Source organism: Pseudonaja textilis, chromosome 2, assembly GCF_049901715.1.
Source record: "Pseudonaja textilis isolate UNSWEBS1 chromosome 2, rPseTex1.2, whole genome shotgun sequence".
Classification (NCBI taxonomy): domain Eukaryota; kingdom Metazoa; phylum Chordata; class Lepidosauria; order Squamata; family Elapidae; genus Pseudonaja; species Pseudonaja textilis.
The window spans coordinates 7,976,940-7,997,657 of NC_141991.1; the positions used below are offsets into that span (position 1 = coordinate 7,976,940).

The 20,718-nt window shown below is 41.3% G+C and overlaps 1 protein-coding gene across 1 annotated transcript; it reads right to left on the reverse strand.

Moving 5' to 3' along the window:
* Window positions 1–4,260: 4,260 nt before the first annotated feature.
* On the reverse strand, window positions 4,261–19,281 carry LOC113452316 (vomeronasal type-2 receptor 26-like). The gene is made up of 7 exons (XM_026723771.2): window positions 19,258–19,281; window positions 14,081–14,320; window positions 11,825–12,118; window positions 11,357–11,620; window positions 9,456–9,683; window positions 8,176–8,302; window positions 4,261–5,171 (listed from the first exon to the last, which is right to left on the reverse strand). Exons 1-7 carry the CDS (start codon window positions 19,279–19,281, stop codon window positions 4,261–4,263), a joined length of 2,088 nt encoding a protein of 695 aa, XP_026579556.2.
* Between the last annotated feature and the right edge of the window lie 1,437 nt (window positions 19,282–20,718).

Consider the following 20,718-nt stretch of genomic DNA (forward strand, 5'->3'; position numbering starts at 1 on the left):
TAAGGAGAAATGTCCTGACAATTAGAACAATGAATCAGTGGAACAACTTACCTCCAGAAGTTGTGGATGGTCCAACACTGGAACAATGAACTATATAGCTTGGGGGGGAAGTTTATTGTTTATGCTTACTTACTTGCTTACTGCACAACTACAGCTCTTTATCAAACCAGGTCAAGGTCAACAGCCAGATGACTGCATCACCACCTGAAGATGCCCCATATGACATTATACACATCTTCGATTGGATGGACTATTTGAACTATTGTGGATGGGAATGTTGCCATCACTTTGTATATGTGTTTTTCACACGTAAATCCTCAGATCTAGAATTCCTTTGATGGAATTGATTTCCAGTAAAAGTTTCTTTTCTCTATACTAATGGATCCAAAGAGTGTCTTTCTTGGATTTTGAATGGAGCACCATCTGACATAACACTTCACAGTATCTTGATGCTATCACTCTATTAATGCAGCCTCAGAGTAAATTCTGTTTCTTACATACAGATGTGTGACCTCATGAGGCAAGTTCAAAAAGAGTGGACACATGTGAAGGATGCTATTATTGCTGGAGGGAACATAACTCATCTCATGCTTTTCAATTTCATTGTACACATGTTGTGCATTGACAATCAATATTTGATTAATGCTGTGATTGAGTTTTTCAAATTCTTACCCTGTAGTTTAACAGATACCAAAGAAAGAAAGTACTTCCTCTCCTATCTCTGATTTTGTCAATAGAGGCCAATAAAAGAAAAGACAGAAAATGAGTGTGAACTCATTAAAATTTGGAACAAAAGAACTCAACAAAACATAAATACTAAGTACTTGCTAATAATATTTTTGCTAGTTATTTTCAGAGAAAAGTGTATATACACAGAGATGTTATTACTTAAACAAATAACAAACAAACAAATAACCTCCCCCCCCCCAAATTTACCTAAAGTAAAATTCACTGTTGGTTGCTCTAAAGTCATCATCTGTAGATACTAGCATTCCACACCAAACTGGGACAATTTGCAAAGTGTTTGAACTCAATGAGTAACTAAAGAGGGTAGGACTCTACCAGCTTCTGGTGTTTTCAATGTTTACCTAAAGCTCTAAATCAGATCCAGTGATTAAGCACAATCTATATTCTGGAGGGCATATATCATATTCCTCCTTAACGCCATTTGGGGGCTGGTCAACCCAAGGTGGAGATTGAGATTAGCTTGGACTGGCAACCTTCAATCATTGCAAAATTCTAACTTTTGTCCAATAATTCTACTTCCTTCTACAATTCTGGGCATTGTCCCAAAGTTGCTTTTCAAAAGTTAACTGGGTTTTATTTGTTTTTTCTTGAAAATGTTTGCTTCTCATCCAAGAAGCTTGTCCATTTCTTCAGAAGCTCCTTAGGTGAGAAGCAAAATGTTTTCAAGAAAAAACAACAACAAAGGACTCTATTGTTGACCTCTGTTCAACAGTACTGTTACTGTTAATAGTACTATTAATAGTACTGTTGTCTACTGTTGACCTCACCCCATTCCTAAGAGGACTTTAAGAGGTGTGCATAGCTCACCAACATGCCTACCATCCCTGTCCTAATGTTCTCTTTTACTCATATCCATTTCATATTTTAACAATCATGATTATACTTATATCTGTTATCTAATACATGCTCGACAAATTAAATAAATAAATGAAATAAATAAAGGAACTCCAGTTAATGTTTGACCTGAACGATTGAGAATGTCCATAGACAATTCTGGGCATCCAAAACTGTGAGCTGTGTACCTAAAATGGGAATGGAAACTAGTCATACCCTCTGTTGTGATTAGCCAGCAGCAGGTGCGGATGGTTGAGGAGAGCAAGGACTCAGATGACGGGCCAGGACCATTAGGGAGTGGACTGCTGCCTTCAGAGATTGTGGGGGCTAGCAGCAGTGATGAGGAGGTTCCCGAGGAGCCTGTGCCAAGTTTGCGTGCATGCAGGGCTGCTTGCAGAAACAGCAGCTGCAACAGCATGGGCAACTCAGGAGTAAGGCTGCAAGGTAATGTCCCCTCCTTCAAGAAGATAAAAGCCAGTTGTGAATCAGACGTTCTTTGCAGGAAGCAAGGATGTTTTGAAATTCGAGCCTTGTGGACATTGCAGTATCTTAGTATTTGAAAACTCTTGTGTTGCAAAATATTTCTAGGTAACCTTATCTGTTATTCTTGGTAGCCTCACACAGTTTTGGCAAGGCTCATGCTTATCAAAGTTAATTAGTTTTCATCAGCCTTTTAACTGGGGATTCGTAAGAAGGTCTCTGTTCCCTTTGGTTTGTGTTTGTTTAATTGGAAAAGGGTCTGGGTCAGAACACCCTCTAATAAAATTTGTTATTAGAATGCATTTGTTTGGTGGATGGCCCTATATCTCATCCCTTCCCATCCACAGCTCATTGGGACTGTTTTGGATCAGGATTACAACATTAACATGAAAAGAGAGTTCATTAAATTGTAAACAGAATTTAAGGTCCTTGAGAATTCTATCTTTCTGTTGTGGTCCATCAGCAGCCTGTGGAGGTAGCAGCAGAGTCGGACAGTGGGGAGGAACATGGGCCAGTTCTGGAGTCTGGGAACGGCTTGGACAAGGGATCTGTGTCCTACACAAAGATGGGACCAGTGCTATCTGAGAGTTATGTGTGGACTCCAGAGCCTCCAGAATCTGACATCAGCGAGGCAGAGGAACAGGGAGAGCCAGTTCCCAGCGCTCTTGTGCAGAACCGTGAGAAGGCAAGACTAGTTAAGACAGAAGAGGTGACTCGGGAGTAAGGCTTGGAGATGATTGTCCACTCCCATAAAGGAGGAGCAAAGGGACAACAAAGCCTTTGCAGGAAGCAACTTTGTTCATTCTGGTTGGTTTAAACTCTCAAGTTCCGTGTTGACTTTGTGGTCCATTTGGCCTTGTACAGCTAATTGGCAATTTAGTAGTTGGCAGTGTTTCAAGGGAGATAAGGTGGGTGCTTATCAGCTTTATCCCGAAAGACTGTGGCAGACTTCTGCTGGACTATTCATAAATACTCGTTGCAGAATACCTTATGCCACCAGACCTGAAATTCTAGAACTAGAAACCTTGAATTACGCTGTCTTCGGTCTGATTTAAGCATGGTATATAAAATCATACATTGCTATGTCCTACCTGTCAATGAATACTTCAGCTTCAACCATAACAACACAACAACACACAACAGATACAAACTCAAGGTTAACCGCACCAAGCTTGATTGCAGGAAATACGACTTCAGCAACAGAGTGATCAATGTCTGGAATACTCTACCTGACTCTGTAGTTTCTTCCCCAAACCCCAAAAACTTTAACCTTAGACTGTCTACTATTGACCTCACCCCTTTCCTAAGAGGTCTCTAGGGGGCGTGCATAAGCGCACCAACGTGCCTACCGTCCCTGTCCTATTGTTTCTTTTATTTTTCTTTTCTTATATGTACCCATTTCATGTATTCATAACTATGTATACACTTATACTTATTATCTTGTAAACAATTGAGAAATCAAATAAAAATAAATAAATAAATAAATAAATAAATTGTTTGGGACTTATTACGGGCTGTGAATGCATATAATTCACAGTTGTTGAAATAAAACAAAAGGTTTTTGGGAGCAGTGTGTGATTGTTACTGTTTCAGGAAGCCTTGGTCAGAAAACTTTCTATCTACTGTACCTATTATCCAGAAGTGGTATTCAGCAGGTTCTCACCAGTTCTAGAGAACTGATAGTGGACATTTTGAATAGTTCAGAGAACCAGCAAACACCACCTCTGACTGCCCCCACCCCCATCTAGTCTCTGACTCCTGAGTCCCAGCTGATTGGCTGGGTCTTGTTTTGTTGCCCTGCACAGGAGAACAGAGCTCGAAAGCAGGTTAGTGGGATAGGGGGGGAATGAAGATTTTGCAGTATCCTTCCCCTGCCACACCCTCCAAGCCTGCCCACCAAGCCACACCACACCCACCAAGCCACGCTGCAAAACCAGTAGTAAAAAAAAATTGAGTCCCACCACTGTCAGTTTTATTATTAAACTTAATGTTTAATTACTAAATCACACAGTAGTAGCTAGGAAACAAAAGTAATAAACAATTTTAGATGTTTTTCAGATGGGAAGAAAATGAAACAAGTTCTTTTAATTGAGGAATTTCTTGATAAATCCAAACCATTGAATGGGCACAAGGGACAGAAGTAGGGAGAAGACAAAGAGTTCTTTTTGCTGTTTGTGACATATGAACCACTTATTAGAATCATGTTTCTTTTTTAGCTTTCGTGATTAGTTGTTCCTTAGTATTGAGGTCTGGTCTCAAAATAATAATGTAGCATTTGGGGAAAAAGATACAGCCCAGAAGGCCAGCACTGGAGGCCAAGATGGAGATGACCTGCACAGCTACCATGTACTTCCCTTTGGTACTGAGATAGGTGGGCATGAAGGAGACCCAGACGCTACAAAAGACCAGCATGCTGAAGGTGATCAGCTTGGCTTCGTTGAAGGCTCCAGGCAGATTCCTGGCCAGAAAAGCCACCGTGAAACAGATGGCAGCCAGGAATCCCATATAGCCAAGAGCACAGTAAAACATGGTGTCGGATCCTTCATTGCATTGCAGGATGATCTCTCCAGGTTGAGAGTGTGGGTCAGAGTCAGGAAATGGGGGAGAGGTGCCAAGCCAGCTGCTGCAAATGACAATTTGAAGACCAGAGCAAGAAAGGATAATAGAGTTGGCCAAGCTCTTCCCCAGCCATTTCTGAACTTTATTCCCTGGTTTTGTGGCCAAGAAAATCAGCACCACTGTGATTGTTTTTGCCAAAATGGAAGAAATGGCAACTGAGAAGATGATGCTAAAGGTTATCTGTCGGAGAAGGCAGGTGGCTCTCCTTGGCTGGCCAATGAAGAGGAAGGGAGTGAAGAAGGAAAGCAGGAGGGAGACCAGGAGAATGTAGGAAAGGTCTCTGTTATTGGCTTTGATGATTGGAGTGTCTAGGAATTTAATGAAGATCCCCAAAACAAAGGCTGTGGTTAAAGACAGGAACACGGCAATGGAAATTAACATGACCCCTAAATATTCTTGATAACTTAGGAAGGTTTTAATCTTAGGCATACAACGATCTTGTCTGATATTTGGATGCTGGTCTTCTAGACAAGGGGTGCATTTTTCAGAATCTGAAAAGAGCAAGAATATTACCACTGGTTCTTTCACCTTTTACTGAAGCTATTATTTGCATAAAATTAGTAAAGAATTAATGCTGTTCACAGAGAGGCTGCAAGAATGAAGAAGCAGAATGCTCCATGCTAGATAAGGTATTTCCCCTGCAGCAAACTCTGCAGAGTTCACAATTCAGCTTCAGCTTCAACCACAACTATACAAGAGCACACAACAGATACAATGTAAACCGCTCCAAACTTGACTGCAGAAAGTATGACTTCAGTAAAAGAGTGGTCAATGCCTGGAATGCACTACCTGATTCTATTGTTACATCCTCTAACTCCCACTCCTTTAACCTTAAACTATCCACTATTGACCTCACCCCATTCCTAAGAGGTCTGTAAGGGACGTGCATAAGTGCACCATCGTGCCTACCGTCCCTGTCCTATTGTCCCCATTCATACCTATTTCCTACATTCTTACTCATGTTTGTACTTATACCTATTATCTTGTAAGTGACTGACAAATCAAATCAAATTAAATCAAATAAATAAATAAATAAAATTCAAATGGAAGATCAGCCTGGAAAATAAGATCAGCATGCTAAGATCAGGTATAAGTGAGCTAAAACAGATTAAAGAAAAGAAGCTGAAAAACAAGAAGATTAAAAAAAAACAGATCAAGAAAAATCACCTAAAGGCAAGGAAAATCAAGGAAGCACTGGAAATAATAAAGTTGCAAAAAATTTAGAACTTTGATATCATATTATATACGTTGATGGCATGCACTGAAATGGAAGGTCACTTTCATCCCCACAAATGGATGAATGACTGCAAAAATTGATGGAGTTAGCAGAGGTGGCTAAATTGACTGTTTTGCTCAAAGAAAAAGATACAAATAATGTTGTTTCTACCTGGAAACCACTTCTGGACTTTGTGCTTGAGGTGGAAAAAAAATGAAACTTTGGATTTTACCAATTAGATAGATTTGCTGCAATAGAAATGGCTAGTTTACACTATTATATATACTATTTTTACTATTATGTAACAGTAAAAAGTTGAGGTTTGATGTTAATGCCTTATTCTACTGCACCAAAGAGAATCAAAAGTCAATGCCTTTTTTTCTTTTCCCTCTTTTCTTTCCCTCACTTTTCTCTTCCTATTTTCCCTACTATTTACTTTTGCATTTTCTTTGTGTGCTATTTAATAAACTAATAAAAACTGTTTTTTTAAAAAGGAAATAACTATTGGCACAAAGAGTGAATTGTAGGAAGCCCTCCCAAGAATGAAATATTGGGGGGAATATTAAAAGAGGCAGAATATTATATTTCCTAAAAGGAGAAATGGAGCAGCATGTTCTTAAAGGCAGAAAGCAGACCCAGTCTTTCTTAATAACCTCCAGCAGATGCCTGATGTCTTTAGAGATGGTTATTTTGTGCCCATTAAGAAAGACTGGGCCAATCCTTTCACAAACAAAACCCCGTCAGCTCCAGCTGGTGGGATTAAGAAGGACAGGACATGACTTTTAGGACATAATAGGATTAACCTACCACCATTAGAATAGCAAAAGGCACAAGGCTCATTACATTGCACAACCTCCTGCAGCATCTCAGAACCCTATAAAACCCATGTACTCATCAAACCAATTTGTCAGCTGTCCCAGAACTACATGCTGTTGTTGGTTCTTCTCATCAATAAACAGAAACCTTCTTTCCAGTCAGCCTCCATTTTATTTCCAGTGCCTTTCTCCCAACTTGGAATTGGACTGGATTCCACCCCCCCCAACAATTGGAAGTAATATTGATGGGCTCTACTTACAAAGGAGTATATGTGGGCATGGAATGTTACAATAGATGATTGAAGAGGGAAAAAGGATATTTGAAAAATTAGCTGAAGAATATTTAAGATGCACTGAAGTTAGTACATATGAAGGCTTATTAAGTAATTTGAAAGACCAAACTGGCCTACAGGAAAGACCAAATGAAGAATAGAAAAGAGACATGGCCAGTACACACACACACACACACACACACACACACAGAGCAGATAACAGCAAGACCTGGCAATAGTTATAAGCAGGACATTTGAAGAGATAGGGGTGTAACTCAACTCAAAGAGATAAGGGGGTAACTTTTAAGGCTTGATGCATAACATCAAGCCTTAAAAATATCCCAAAGCATTCAAAACCAGAATTGTGAAGATAGCAACAGACAGCAAATGATGCCTCTGCAAAGAAGCTGAAGAAACAATAGACCACCCGGTTAGCTGCTGCAAGATCACCCAGATTAACAACCAGCAATGGCATGATAAAATAGCAACACTGGTTAAGAGTCACAGTGGCACAGTGGTTAGAATGCAATACTGGAGGCTACTTCTGCTGACTGCTGGCTGCCTGCAATTTGGCAGATCAAATCTCACCAGGCTCAAGGTTGACTCAGCCTTCCATCCATTCAAGCTGGGTAAAATGAGGACCCAGATTGTTGGAGGCAGTAGGCTGACTCTGTAAGGTGCTTAGAGAGGGCTATAAAAGCACTGTGAAGCAGTATATAAGTCTAAATGCTGTTGGTATTGCTACTGGAAGATCTGCAATAAATACCATTTGCCCACCAGCAAGAACTGGTGGGACCATAAAATAGAGAAAGTAGAAATATAAAATGAAGAAGTTAAAGTGTATAGAATTCAAATAGCCACATAGCCCAGACTTAACCATTGTTGATAAGAAAGACAAAAAATCTGAATAACAGATGTAGTATAGTGGTACAGAAAAAGGGAAATGGGAGAAAATCACAAAATATAAAGACCTGCAAAGAGAAGTACAACTGTGGCAAAAGAAAGCAAAGATAGCACCAATAGTAATCAGTGTCCAAAACATCTGGAACACCACTTGAATATTATCGGCATTGACAAAATCACATCCAGTCAATTGCAAATGGCAGCTTTACTTAGAACAGCTTACATCCTGCAATGACACCTTTAAAATTATATTGAAGAACACCTATTTGAGGTCCCCAATGTTACCCACCTTCTTGGGTAGAGATGGTTCCTTCTGCACAAGGAATGCAATCATAGCAGCAAATGGGCCTCCCCTCCTGAGCTACCTTCCTGAATCCGGGACGGCAACTTTCCACACACCTGGAAGGAGGCAGGGGCTGAGGAGGGAGAGATAGAGCGAATTTATTTAAAGAAAAATAGGAAAGGATCGACAGCCTCACCTAAAGAATAATCTTCAGGCTACTCGCCAATGTATCCCACCCCATCTACAGACGAGAACACACACAAGTTTTTTAATTAGATTAGTTTAGATTGGTTTGGAGTTTGTTAGTTGGAATGCTGATACTGACTTCTTCAAGGAAAGGTCAAGAAAAAGGTGAAATTTCTGAAGTGAAATCAGCAGGCTGTCAGGGCTCCAGCATCCTGCATTTGTTCACCACATTATAAAAAAGATGTTGAGGCTCTAGAAAAAGCACAGAGAAGAGCAACCAGGATAATTAGGGGACTGAAACTAAAACATACGATGAACGGTTGCAGGAACTGGGCCTGAAGTAAAGAGAAGGACCAGGGGAGAGATGATAGCAGTATCCCAATATCTGAGGGGCTTCCACAGAGAGGAGGGAATCAAGCTATTTTCCAAAGTACCCAAAGGCCAGACAAGGAATAATGGATGGAAACTGAACAAGGAGAGATTCAACCTAGAAATTAGGAGAAACTTTCTGACAGTGAGAACCAATGGAATAGCTTGCCCTCAGAAGTTGTGGGAGCACCATCACTTGAGACTTTCAAGAAGAGATTGGACTCCCATCTGTCAGAAATGGTGTAGAGTCTCCTGCTTGGATGGGGGATTGGGCTAGATGACCTATATGATCCCTTCCAATTCTGATTATCTGTTACCCAACCCCATTCAAATCATGAGTCTCTTCCTGCATCTCTCAGAGTAAAAACAAACAAACAAGATTTATTAGGGGTGAACATGCCAGCATTACCTGGATGCAGTCAACTCTGAGACACATCATTCATTTCCCCCTTGACCCTAGTCTTCCCTGCACCCCCTGGATGTATCTTCTCCAATGGGACACATTCATAGCCAAGAGTCATCAATTGTGCTCTCGAGTAATAATCTTGCACTCCAGAAGCTTCAGTTGCCTAGAAATTATCTATAAGCATTTAAGGAATGCAATCCCCCAATCCCTTTCTGCTGTCAACTCTAAAAGACCAGAGAAATATTTTTGAGTTGTCAGTCCTTGAAACCACTATCACCCCATTAGGAGAATGTAAGAAAGAGTGAAATAAAGAGGTTTTCTTCACCTTGTTCATTTTTTCCATCTGAGCAATATTGTTCTGGTCGATCACCAGTTTGGAATCCTGAATTCCCTGTCTTTCTAGATGCCCAGATTTCATCCTGGTGACAGACTTGTTTTTGTAAACCATCCAGTTCACAACGTACAAGTCAACTGCCGGCTCTCCATTCTCATCCAAATATACCCCATCAATGGAATGATTATAAAACTGGCGGGTTTGAAGGAAAGCATGAAACTGAAAAGGAAGAGGAAATGGGGAATATTTGGAAAGGAACCCAGAAGTCCTATGGTATGTTTTGCCTGATGCCTGATCTGAATATTTCTCTATACAAAGTCCAGATTCTAGATTTATTTACTCCTTCAGGGCAGAAACTGTAAATATTTGAACCATAACAGCTACTAATTTTCTGCTTAAATACATACAAACCAGAGGTGGTATCCAGCAGGTTCTGACCAATTCTGGAGAACTGGTAGCAGAAATTTTGAGTAGTTCGGAGAACCAGCTAAACCCACCTCTGAGTGGCCCCACCCCCATCTATTATCTGCCTCCTGAGTCCCAGATGATTGGCTGGGTCTTCCTTTGTTGCTCTTGCAAAGGAGAATGGAGCTTGTATTTTTCAGTTGGTAAAACTACTGAAGAAATCTTAGAGCCAATCATGATATTACAAAGATACTTTTCAAAGGGCAACTGGATTTTATCACTTTTCTTCTTGAGAACATTTTGCTTCTCATCCAAGAAGCTTCAGTTCTTCAGAAGCTTCTTGGATGAGAAGCAAAATATTTTCAGGAAAAAAAAAAACTAAGAAAGTCCAGTTGTCCTTTTGAAAAGCACCTTTGGGATAGCCATGACTTGGATGATCCAGAGGCACAATGGCTCAGTGGGTTAATGATGCTGAAGATGGTTTTAGTTCTCATGGTTTGAGCCCTAGTTCTGCATGACAGGGTGAGCTCCTGTCACTTGCTTTAGCTTCTGTCAAGCTAACAGTATGAAAGCCAGGGGTGGAATTCAACTGGTATTACTAGCAGTTCAGTGAGAGTACGTTTTGTGCGCTGTGCGCACGTGTACAGCATTTGCAAGAAAACATTAGCTGTGCCGCCCAGACAGCTGACAAGCACTGTGCGGGGTGCACAGCTTTGAAAATCCTCTTCTTTCCTGCTTTTTCAACCTCAGCTGTGCCACTCCAAGCAGCTGAGGTTGAAAAAGCAGGAAATAAAGAGCCCAGGCGGGCGGGCGGGCCAAAAAGACAACCAAAAGGTCATTGCAGCAAACCAGTTTGGTGACTGCTGCTCTTCAGATCTATCAGTTCTATAGAACTGGGCCAAACCGGTAGCATCCCACCTCTGATGAAAGCATGTTCTATGAGAGTAGATAGATAGGTACCACTTTGATGGGGAGACAAGCTGGTGTTCTATGCAGGCAGTCAAATTCCTGAGGGCTCCGAATCTTCCTGGTTGTGTCACCCATTTGTTAGGCAGCTGCCAGAAGGGAGGGGCATTATGTGATCCCGAAAAAAGAGCCGCTCATCTTTCCCTCTGGTATGAAGCCAGGTCGCCCTCCTGTGGCACATCTTGGAAGTGCACAAGCATTTCCTATAACAGGGCTGTCACCTTGGCAAGCCAAACTACTACTCTGCAATAGCATTGTGGTCTCTGTTCTGTACTCTGTACTCTGCACTGTAACAAGGCCATATGCTAATAATACTAATAAACCTGGATGACTGAAAATTTCCATAGGCATTGAGCCAGTCATGAGTTCTCTCCTTCACTTTCCAGCCTTTGGTTTATTTCAGATAGAAAACATCTGGATGCAGAACCCTCCCTCTTTATGGTTTGGAACTGAGTTGTGCACCAAAATACCTGCCAAGCCTTTAGCCTTTGAGCTCCCAGGTTCTCACCACTGTGTCTTACTGGCCTTTTGGATCTGGAGAAATAGGCTGAATGCAAGGTCAGCCCCACAGCCCAGATTATGTTGTAAGTGAAAGAGCTGTCAAAAGACAGGATTTGTTGCATCTCTCCCTGGGGTAGAAGCTCCAGCTTTCTTTCCCTGCACCGTCTCCAGGCTTTCACAGACAAGACATCCTTGATGGAGGAACACGTAAAGGATTTCTCGACAAAGAGTTTCATGGAGGAGTGAAGTTGCTTAAAAGCGTCAAAGGTCACCATTTTCTTTGTCTGCACAAGAAAAGAAAAAAAGCCACCAATGTTTCGGAAGGTAGAGATACTGCTTTCCATGAAATCCCAAGTGAGATCCCAGCAGGCTGTTGTGATCCAGACTTTGCCTGTAACAGGTTCCTTAAGATGTATAAGCATGACGTGCATGATGAATATTCCAATCTGGAATGAACTAATCTCTACACCATAAAGAAAGGCATTCACTTGATTCCACTTGGCAAATGGTTCCAAACTCAACACCAAGTTACTGATTTTTATGGAAAACATTTGAGATAAAACTGGACAAATGCCATTCTTGATCAGCATGGAGGTCATTGTCCTCATGAACCTCTCCCCCTGGTCCGTGTCTGGAGCCATTAGGCCAACCAAGGTCCACCTGAAATGGAGGAGCAGCTTGACCATCCCTGGGTACTGGACTCCTTCAGCAGGGAGCATCAGGTAGAAGAAAGGAAACTGAGTTTTATCCCTCAGAATTGGGGAAGCAAAACTGTAACTGATCTGAAAAAGGAAGACAAATGTATTAAGTGACTCATACATTCCCCCTTCCCACTGAACACTTCTGAAATAAAGATCACGGTTTTGAGGTATTCCCCATTAGGAGAATGAGTGCACTCAGGGAAATGTAGTGAGAGTGATGTTGAATAACACACGACCAGCATACAGATACACTGAATAGTAAAATGTAGGTTTTACTTCCAGTAAACAGGTAAACGAAGTCCAACAAACAATCCAAATCATACATGGTTAAAGCAGTTAGTATCAGTCCAGGGATAATCCAAAAACAAAGTCAACTATCTTAAACAGAGTTCAGTAAATGGAGTCTGCTAACAGTTGCAAGACTCACAGCAATCCAAGCAGAACAACGATCAGGCAACAGGGCAATACAGGAAATGCAAGGAAAACAAACCAGGTTTCTGGCTCCATCTTATGGCCATTGAAGGAACCTTCAATGCCAATCACACACGGTGACTTTATTTCTCTGCTCAGGTATTGCTTTTCTTTCCACTTGCTCCCTAAGTGCACCATTTTGTTATTCCAAAGCGTCGGAAGAATCCTCCTATCTAGATTGGGATCATAGCAGAATGGAAGATCCCAGAGATGCTTTTTCAAAATCGGCTTGCTGTCAAGATTCTGGCAGTTGCCCTAATTAAATCATGAGCCTCGAACCAAGCTTCAAAAACTTCAAAGGATTTATTAGGAGCAAACATGTCGTCATGACCTATATGAAGCCAATTCTGAGACACGTAATTCACTATCACCTATGACCCTGTTTCCCCCCCCTCCCTTCTGGGTGTATCATAATTCATATTCTCCAACAAAACAAGTTCATAACTAAGTGTCATTAATCACATTCTCCAATTAGGGATTTTCATGGCAGAAATTCCGGTAGGTTAGTTACAATCCTTGGTTTTAAACTGCTCCACTGCTCCTTCAAATCCTCCCCACTCCCATTCATGGCAACTCTAAAACAAGCATACAAATGTTTTATGAGTTGACAGCAACTGGATTTTATTTTTCCTTAAAGATGCTTTGCTTCTCAACTAAGAAACTTCTTCAGTTCTGAAGAAGCTTCTTGGATGAGGAGCTAAATGTCTTCAAAGAAAAATGTCCAGTTGAAAAAGCATCTTTGGGACAACCATCACCTGGAAGACTGTGAATCTCCATAGACAGATGAAGAGGTCTACTCTCTTTTCTCCTTTTAACAGAATAATAGAGTTGGAAGGGACCTTGGAGGTCTTCTTTTCCAGCCCCCTGCTCAGGCAGAAGACCCTAGACCATTTCTGACAGATGGGAGTCCAATCTCTTCTTGAAAGTCTCAAGTGATGGCGCTCCCACAACTTCTGAGGGCAAGCTGTTCCATTGGTTCTCACTGTCAGAAAGTTTCTCCTAATTTTTAGGTTGATCCTCTCCTTGTTCAGTTTCCATCCATTGTTCCTTGTCTGGCCTTTAGATGCTTTAGAAAATAGCTTGACCCCTTCCTCTCTGTGGCAGCCCCTTAAATATTAGAACCTTGCTATCATGTCTCTCCTGGTCCTTTGCTTCACTAGACTAGCCATGCCCAGTTCCTGCAACCGTTCTTCATATATTTTAGTCTCCAGTCCCCTAATCATCCTGGTTGTTCTTCTCTGCACTCTTTCTAGAGTCTCAACATCTTTTTGTAATCTGGTGAACAGAACTGGATGCAATACTCTAGGTGTGGTCTTACTAAGCCTTTATAGAGTGGTATTAGTACCATTCTCAATTTCTGGAGGCAAATTGTTCCACTGATTAATTGTTCTCACTCTCAGGACATTTCTCCTGAGTTCTAGGTTGCTTCTCTCCTTGATTAGTTTCCATCCCTTGTTTCTTATCTTGCCTTTGGGAATCCTGATCCCTCATTTCCAAGGTCTGTGATAATACTCTGCTCTTGAATTTAAGTTTCTATGGCTAAATATCATCCTCTCAGTAAAGAAATAATACCTGTGGGACTTTGTAGGTGCCCAACATGTTTGAAATGAGGATGGAAATGTCAGCATTGGCCCCTTCCAGAACGGTGAGCGTGCTTTTCTGCTTTCCACACCTGTAGTTGGGAATGTTGGCCTCCCCATCTGAAAGCAGGTCCAGAAGAGTATCCAAAGTGATTTGTTCACTGAAATAGTGTTCATAGATATTGTAACCCAGAGTGATGTTAAGTGAGAGACTCCTAGAGTCCTGGTTGAACTGGTGGACAGCAGAAAGGAAAGAGAGCATTTTCCAGTATTTGGTGTATTGTCCCCTGCACATATAAACATATTAGGAAATGAATCCAAAGAACATTTTGCTGAAATACTATTCAATATTCTACTTCACCCACTATCAAAGAGTTCTTATGTGACAATTAAAGCGTCCCTGAAAATATTAATATAGAAAAATAGTCAAGGTAATAAATTGTAGTATTAAAAGTTTTAAAGTCTTGTTTCAAAAGTACTATCTCAGTTTATAACAAGAACAGAAAGTCAATTTTATGAACAGATTGATGACATTTCATAGCATTTTACAATGGATTATTTAACTCTCCCCTATTAAGGATGGTTGATGTGCTGAGATAGCAATATACTGACTTCATGTTATCTCTAAACAAATCTAATTATTATTGGCTTTTGCTGATTCTGATTTTGCTGATTCTCCTTTGAAGTTGGACCAAGAATTCAATCTAGTTTAAAGAGATATTCTCTTTTTCTCACTCTTTTCTAAAATCATCTTCCCCAGCTTTTAATATTTGGAAATTTTACCTATTCATCAATATTAAATATAGAATCATAATGTTGGAAAGGATCCTTAGGAGAACAATTCTACTGTCTAATTTTTTTGATGTAAACATAAGCCAAGCACACAATTGTCATCATCAGGATCTTTGCATTAGAGCTATAGTTTAGAATTTCATTTTTGTTGAGCTTGGTAGCATTAAATATTTGACATAAATTCATCAATGAGAATCATTGTATGGACTATTTCCTAGTATGATTTGATTGCTTATTGTACCCTATGACTATCATTAAGTGTTGTACCCTATGATTCTTGACCCTTGATGAATGTATCTCTTCTTTTATGTTCACTGAGAGCATTTGCAGCAAGATAAATTCCTTGTGTGTCCAATCACACTTGGCCAATAAAATAATTCTATTCTATTCATACACTTGCAAAATCAGTGAACGAGTACATTCTTAACTGTAATTCTTTCATCTCCAATCTATGGAGATTCTCAATCATCCAAGTCATGGTTGTTCCAAAGGTGTTTTTCAAAAGGCAATTGGACTTTTTTTGTTTTTTCTTTGAAAATGTTTCACTTCCCAACCAAGGAATGTGTTCAATTGCTTCTTCAGTGACGTGATAGCAGTGCTCCAATATCTAAGGGGTTGCCACAAAGTAGAGGGAATCAAGCTATTCTCCAAAGCAGCTAAAGGCAAGACAAGGAAAAATGGACACAAACTAATCAATGGAAAGAAACAACCTAGAACTAAGGAGAAATTTTCAGACAGACAGAACAATTAATCAGTGGAATGACTTGCTTCCAGAAGTTGTGGTTGTTCCGACACTGGAAGTTTTTAAGACAAAATTGGACAACCATTTGTCTGACATGCTATTGGGTTTCCTACCTGAGCAGGAGGTTGGACTAAAAGACCTCCAAAATCCCTTCCAGTTGTGTTATTTTATATTCTGTTGCCTTTTGAAAAGCACCTTTGGGACTTTCATCTCAACAGTAAATCTTAGTATAGAACAGGAATTGTGAAGGTCATCCCATCACCAGTTTAAGGAGAAAATAGATTATTTCTATGTCATTTTCATGAATCAATATCACTTTGAGGATGACTGTCTTCTGGGGCCAGAGGGGAGTAAGGAGGGACCACTCCATACTCCATAGGCCCAAGGTAGTTCTGCTTAAAGGAAGTGAAGAAAGGGACTGTTTGTTCTGCATGTTGAAATGATAGCAAAGATCTCCACTTTGATCATCTTACTTGATAGGTGTCGAGGAGCCTCATCAACTGCAGTGTGTAAAATAGGTCCCCAAGATATAATAGGACAGAAAGAGAGCATAAGTAGCAGTTCAAGGGGACAATACCTGGTCATTTTCAGAGGGCTGGAACTGACTTACAAGAATAACTGAATGGAAGGAGTTTTGTTGAAGCTAAATGGTAGAAACCTAGCCTGGGTTGCAGAGATTATCCCACTAAGGAGATAATCTCCTGGCTTGTAATAATTCTGTGAATAAACTTCTTCCTGCTCCAGAGTCAAGAGGCATTTGGCTTTGCGCTGCTGAGAAGCTGCCGGAGGCCACAAAAGCAGCACCAGGAGAAGTAGCAGCAACATGACTTCCTGGCTTGCTCCACCATGATGCATTGCAAATGTCTTCTCAAAGAATGAGAAGAATGGGTTGAGGAAATAAAAGCTGCCTTCCAAAATACAAGCTTCACTGGCTTTCTTAATTCAGGGGCCAGACAAGGATTCACATCTGAAGAGGAAGGGAATAAACACAGCCCCTGCCTACCTTACAAAGCTCCCTTTTTCTCCATAACCATTTATCAATGAACCTTTCTGATGAGAAGATGTAATGCAGGATTACTCTGGTGCCTGGCATTGACATCAAAACATGTTTTGGATGTGCTTGTTGACCAATTTACTCAATAATTCCAGAAAGGTCTCTTGAGACTTAATAGGAAGATAACAAATGCAACTCAATGATTAGAATAATTGTAAAGAATGGAAAATCCCCTCTAGAAACTTAAAAATATTCAGCAGGATGGTGCCCAAAGGGAGAACTTGCAGATGTGGCTTCAAACTTAGAAAATTAGAATTTGACCCCAAACTTGAATCTGAACAGTCTTGCAACAATGCACATTTATCTCCTGTCCATGTTCTTCTGTACAGCTGTACAACTGAAAAAGAAAGGTTCACGCGTACCCAAAATTTATGTTGCTAAGTGAGACATCTGATAAAGGAGTTTTGCCCCATTTTGCAACCTTTGTTGGTACCGTTAAGTGATTCACTGCAGTTATTAAGTTAACAATACAGTTATTGAGAAAATCTGGCTTCCTCGTTAACTTTGTCAGAAAGTTACAAAAAATAACAGATAACAGATAATCAGGGTTGGAAGGGACCTTGTAGGTCATCTAGTCCAACCTATCCCACCCAAGTGGGACACCCTACACTATTTCTGACAAATGGCAGTCCAATCTCTTCTTGAAAGTCTCAAGTGATGAAGCTCCCACAACTTCCAAGGGCAACTTCTGTTCCATTGGTTGATTGTTCTCACTGTCAGAAAGTTTCTCCTTGTTTCCAGGTTAAATCTCTCCTTGTTCAGTTTCCATCCATTATTCCTTGTCTGGCCTTCAGGTATTTTAGAAAATAGCTTGACCCCTTCCTCTCTGTGGCAGCCCCTCAAATATTGGGACACTGCTATCATGTCTCCCCTAGTCCTTTTCTTCACCAGACTAGCCATGCCCAGTTCCTGTAACCGGTCTTCATATGTTTTAGTTTCCAGTCCCCTAATCATCCTGGTTGCTCTTCTCTGCACTTTTCCTAGAGTGTCAACATCTTTTTAACAATGTAGTGAATAAAATTGGATGCAGTACTCTAGGTGTGGTCTTACTAAGGCTTTATAGAGTGGTATTAGTACCTCACTTGATCTCAGTTCTATCCCTCTGTTAATACAATTTAGGATTGGATTAGCTTTTTTGGCTGATGCTGCACACTGCTGGCTCATATTTAGCTAGTTGTCCACTAAGACTCCAAGCTTCCTCTCACAGTTACTGCTATTGAGCCTGGTTTCACCCAGTCCACATGTGTCCTTTTGGTTTTTCTTGCCGAAGTGTAGGACTTTACTTTTCTCTACATTATTCTGGGATATGGCATCCATCATAAATATGAGATAGTTGTCAAGCACCTAAATTTTGATCACCTGACCATGGGAATGCTGCAACAGTTGTAAGTGCAAAAAATGGTCATATGTCACTTTTCCCAGTACCATTGTAACTTCAAACAGTCATTACATGAATTGTTCTAAGTCCATGATGGCGAACCTATGGCACGCATGCCAGAAGTGGCATGCAGAGCCGCTATCATGCCCTTGTTGGAGTCTGAGAGGGAGATTGAGCAGCTGATAGGGAGTGGGTGTGTGCATCTGGTGGCTGTGGAGGAAACTGGGAAAGGGCACAGGCGGCTGGGCATTCAGAGGAAGACCCAAGGACATCCCCTCTTCATCCTAGGGCACACAGGGAGGAATGGAGAAGGGAGCAACATTGTTTATGGGGGAGGAAAGGGCCCTGATTCCCTCCATGGGATGCAGCTGGGAAGACTGCTTTAAAAGGCAAACTGAACATGGCAAAGTTGCTGGAAGCAAAGTGTGCATTATCGTTGTCGAGGCTTATCTGGGTTTTGGCATCCTCCCAACTGTGGGTGCTATGTTACCTTTTGGAAGTCTGCAATTTATCATCCTGGCTTGTTGTGTTAATTATTTCAGTGTGGTTTGTGTTGGTTTTTTAATTTCTAATTATCTTTACTTTGGGTTCGGACTGCATTTCTTCCCTTCATAGACAGTTTTTGGAAGAGTTTGATCTCTAGCTGAGGATAACTAGACATTGGGGGGTAAGTTGGAGGCATTAAAGGGAATTTATCTACTTTGGTGACTTTGTTATTTTTGTGTCACACCCTGGGTCATCACAGCCACTTCTGCTGGCATACAAGAGGTTGCCTGGAAGAGCCCCACTTTGCATGCATGCACACCGCCTGCCTGCCTGCCTGCTGATCGTTGGGTATATGGTGCACATGTGCGGGTGCAGGGGTGCACAGGAGATGCACGTGCATGTGCAGAATCACATGGGGCATGCAGGGGGGTCTTGTGAGCATGCACAGATGCACAGGGTGCATGGGATGAACATGCATGCATGCGCAGAGATGCATGGCACACAGGGTGAACATGTGCACATGCACAGAGACATGTGGCCCACAGAGTAATTGCGTGCACATGCACAGGGGGCATGGGGTGTGTGTGCTGCCGAACTGCCGACCTTTCTGATTGACAAGCTCAGCATCTTAGCCACTGAGTCATCCCCTCCTCTTGGCAGTTAAAACCAGCTAAAAAGATTACAGGTAGTCCTTGACTTAGAACAGTGGTGGCTCACCTTATTGGGCTCCAAGAAGACCATGTTCACACACACCCCATGCCCCCTGTGCATACGCAAAAAAACTTTCACTTGGGAAATTGCTTTTGACATGCCAGATCTGTTTCTAATAAATCAATTGGAGAGATAATGGTCTCAGAGTGATTGATATCATGGATACTTTCTGGATGCCTGACAATGTAATTACAACATAGTTATAGCTACCTTCTGGCCACCATTGCTGCCTAACATCCAGAATATTGAAATTAAATGCAATAATAACTCCCAGCCCCTTATCAGCAACTCCATATACCCTCGTCACCAACTCACCCCCTTCTGTGCCTATTGCACCACCTATTTACATCACCCCTCCCCCCATGACTTCTAATCATTGCAGTCTTTAGCTGAGATTTTTCACTGCTGCACAACTCCTGCCCAGGGCATTGACGTCATCTAATCATGTTTCAGGAAGTCATCAGAACTCGCTAAGCATTGGAATGTCTCAGCAAAATGCCAACACAGCCAAGTTCATTCCTCAAGGTAAGGGAGGTGTGAGTGCTGGTGTATTGAGCCTCAGTTGTCTCAGCTCCATATCAATCATCGTTGGAGTTGTGACACTATTGTTATTTTTTCACTCGAGGATAGTCTCCTCTTTTCTCATAAAATAAAACCTGATAACAGATAATCAGAGTTGGAAGGGACCTTGTAGGTCATCTAGTCCAACCCCTTTGCCCATTCTGACAAATGGCAGTCCAATCTCTTCTTGAAAGTCTCAAGTCTCAACCTGAACCATCCCTCTGCTTGTTGTTCTTAATTATTTGAGATTTTCTTATGACCTTTCCAGCACTCTAGTGAGTCTCGGACACAGGTGGTATTCAGCAGGTTCAGACAGGTTCTAGTGTACTGATAGCAGAAATTTTGAATAGTTTGGAGAACTGACAAATGCCACTTCTGGCTGGCCCCACCCACCCACCCTTGCCCTTTCCTGTCATATATTTCTTGTTTTTTTTAGCTCAGCTGATTCACATGGCAGAGTGGAGATCCACATCTGATTACCACCTCTGACTAGAGATTTTACAGTATCCTCCCCTTGCCATGCCCACCAAGCCATGCCCACAGAACCAGTAGAAAAAAAGTTTGAATCCCACCACAGACCAGTAGGAACGAAGTTGGAATCCCACCACTGGTCTTAGAACTTTCTCTTCTTGGCTGTAATCTCTGTAGATTAGATTTATAGAGGATTAGAGCTACATTGGTTTAGTTAGCAGTGAAGGATGAGCAATGGAGGAAGCCAGGAGCTGTTGTTTTGAATAACGCTAGCACTTAAACCTATATACTGCTTCACAGTGCTTTACAGCCCTCTCTAAGCAGTTTACAGAGTCAGCATATTGCCCCCAACAATCTGGGTTCTTATTTTACTAACCTCAGAAGGATGGGAGGCTGAGTCAACCTTGAGCTGGTCAGGCTTGAACTCCTGGAGTG

What these genes read in the sequence shown, in the direction of transcription:
- LOC113452316 (XM_026723771.2), bottom strand. Translation starts at nt 19,281, where the DNA reads ATGGTCTTCTTGGAGCCCAATAAG. An exon ending in CATTTGCCAAGTGGAATCAA is followed by an intron (nt 11,621 to 11,824) that starts GTGAATGCCTTT and finishes TTTCTTGTGCAG; the next exon opens with ACAAAGAAAATGGTGACCTT. An exon ending in AGATGGAAAAAATGAACAAG is followed by an intron (nt 8,303 to 9,455) that starts GTGAAGAAAACC and finishes CTCCCTCCTCAG; the next exon opens with CCCCTGCCTCCTTCCAGGTG.